This window comes from Sinocyclocheilus anshuiensis, unplaced genomic scaffold, assembly GCF_001515605.1.
Source record: "Sinocyclocheilus anshuiensis isolate Anshui unplaced genomic scaffold, SAMN03320099.WGS_v1.1 scaffold55, whole genome shotgun sequence".
In the NCBI taxonomy this organism is placed as follows: domain Eukaryota; kingdom Metazoa; phylum Chordata; class Actinopteri; order Cypriniformes; family Cyprinidae; genus Sinocyclocheilus; species Sinocyclocheilus anshuiensis.
This window is the reverse complement of record NW_015549647.1, coordinates 863,448-865,231: the sequence shown is the minus strand read 5'-3', so window position 1 is coordinate 865,231 and position 1,784 is coordinate 863,448. Positions and strand designations below refer to the sequence as shown.

At 34.5% G+C, this 1,784-nt stretch overlaps 1 protein-coding gene across 5 annotated transcripts in view; it reads left to right on the top strand.

Annotated features, from left to right (window-relative positions):
• LOC107660010 (protein Wiz-like) overlaps window positions 1–1,784 on the top strand; it is an 11,964-nt gene that overhangs the window by 6,332 nt on the left and 3,848 nt on the right. For all 5 annotated transcript variants that reach the window (XM_016449146.1, XM_016449147.1, XM_016449144.1 and 2 more), the window contains exon 7: window positions 774–988. In XM_016449146.1, the coding sequence (XP_016304632.1) occupies window positions 774–988 (215 nt within the window). The remainder of the gene's footprint in view (window positions 1–773; window positions 989–1,784) is intronic.

The following is a 1,784-nucleotide window of genomic DNA, read 5'->3' as shown; positions in this document are numbered from 1 at the left end:
CCAAACAAAGTAGTTTCGCTTTCACAACGAAACACACAGCGCCTTCACGACATGGCTGCGGCAACAACAATACTACAGTGAGAATAAAAGTTACGCCGCCTTTCTTTGCGTGAACATTTGGGCGCATTCTGCAAATCTTCCCACATCGTGACGTAGATATGTGGGGGCGTATTAGAACGAGCCGTTTTAGGTAGGTGTGGCTGACTCTTAACTTTTATAAAGAATATCTCTTTGGATTTGAGACTTTAGTCTTTGCAACTTTACAGATCTTCTTTATGCACCAAGAGCTTGTAACACTCCAAAGAGAAAGGAAAAATTGAAATCGCATCATATGACCCCTTTAATAGTTTATACTTTTTTAGCAAGTAAAAAAACCTTTTATTATAATTCTAAAGATGTCCACCTTGTGAAATCTTTACAGATTTTTATAAAGGAAACCTAAAAATAACCATTTGTAATATTTCAAGATAAACACTTACTGCTCTGAAGCAATTTAGGTTTCACTTGATTATCAATACATTGTTTTTCAGAAAAAAATCCGGTTAAAATGTGAGTATCAAATATGGTACATCAGGCTTTTGAGGGTGGTTTATATGTACATCTCTTAATTATCATTATAAGTACATTTGTATTGTATTTAATTTTACATATAGTCAAATTAAGTCACAGGGCAAACTGACCAAAGCTGACTCCATCCAGACGTTATTCTGAATGTTGGTGCAATGTCTACTTTCATGTCTTGTGTTCCTCACTCTCTACTCTTTCTGCTGAAGGCTGCGATGCCACCTGTGAACTCTGCGGCTTTGATTTTGAGAATCGAAAGGCACTGGCCAGCCACGCAAGAGCCCACCTGAGGCAGCAGGGAGTGGATTGGAAGGTCATCGGCTCTCCTATTGAGACCCTGGCGGCCTGGATGAAGAGTGAGCCGATGAAGGTAGCAGAGCTCCATAAAAGCTACATGAGGGGGCATTTGCCTCTTGTTAAGAAGGTGAGTCCAGATGAAATTGTTGACTTAATACATTCTAGTTTGTTTTTCTTATCTTTTTAGGAAAGTGTTCTGAATTGTTATAAGCATAAACCTCACTAAAGTTTGTTAGATTTACACTTAAAACATGAAAAAAGAGGTAAGATATATTATCTTAAAACAAATTTTAATATCTTAGGTCATTTTACTTCTCGGGTAAATGTAAACTTTAACCCTCATAATGCATTCAAAATCTGTACGCCGTTTTCAAATTCCAGGTTCATTTGGACCTGAAAAATGTTTTTATATAAGTCATAACTTAATATTTTTCAACTAAAACTATATTGTATCGGATCAGCAGCTTCTCATCAATGAGTAAAAAAAGAAAAATGTCAATGTTTTGAATGGTATTACCATGTTATTACTACATTTAACCTGTTTATTAATTAAAAAAAACTGCACATGAAATTTTCAACTGCACATGAACCACACCAAAAAAGTTATGCAAAATCGTTTTTTTTTTCATATTTTCAAACAAAAGTTTATTTTACTTGCATAAACTTTCACTTGCAAATGACAAAAGATCAAGTTTCCGTGCTGCAGTGGTTCGTCAGTAGGCATACGTATTCATATTTATCAACAAAATGCAATCACAAAAATGTGTAAGATATGGGGAATAGGCTTTAAAAAAAATTACACTAGTATGACAACATAATTAATAATAATTCTACTAAAAGTATTTTTGACACCGAATGGTACTCCATACATAGCTGGGTCCAAAAAGACCTGAACGTAAATCTTGTAAAAAAAAAAAAATAAA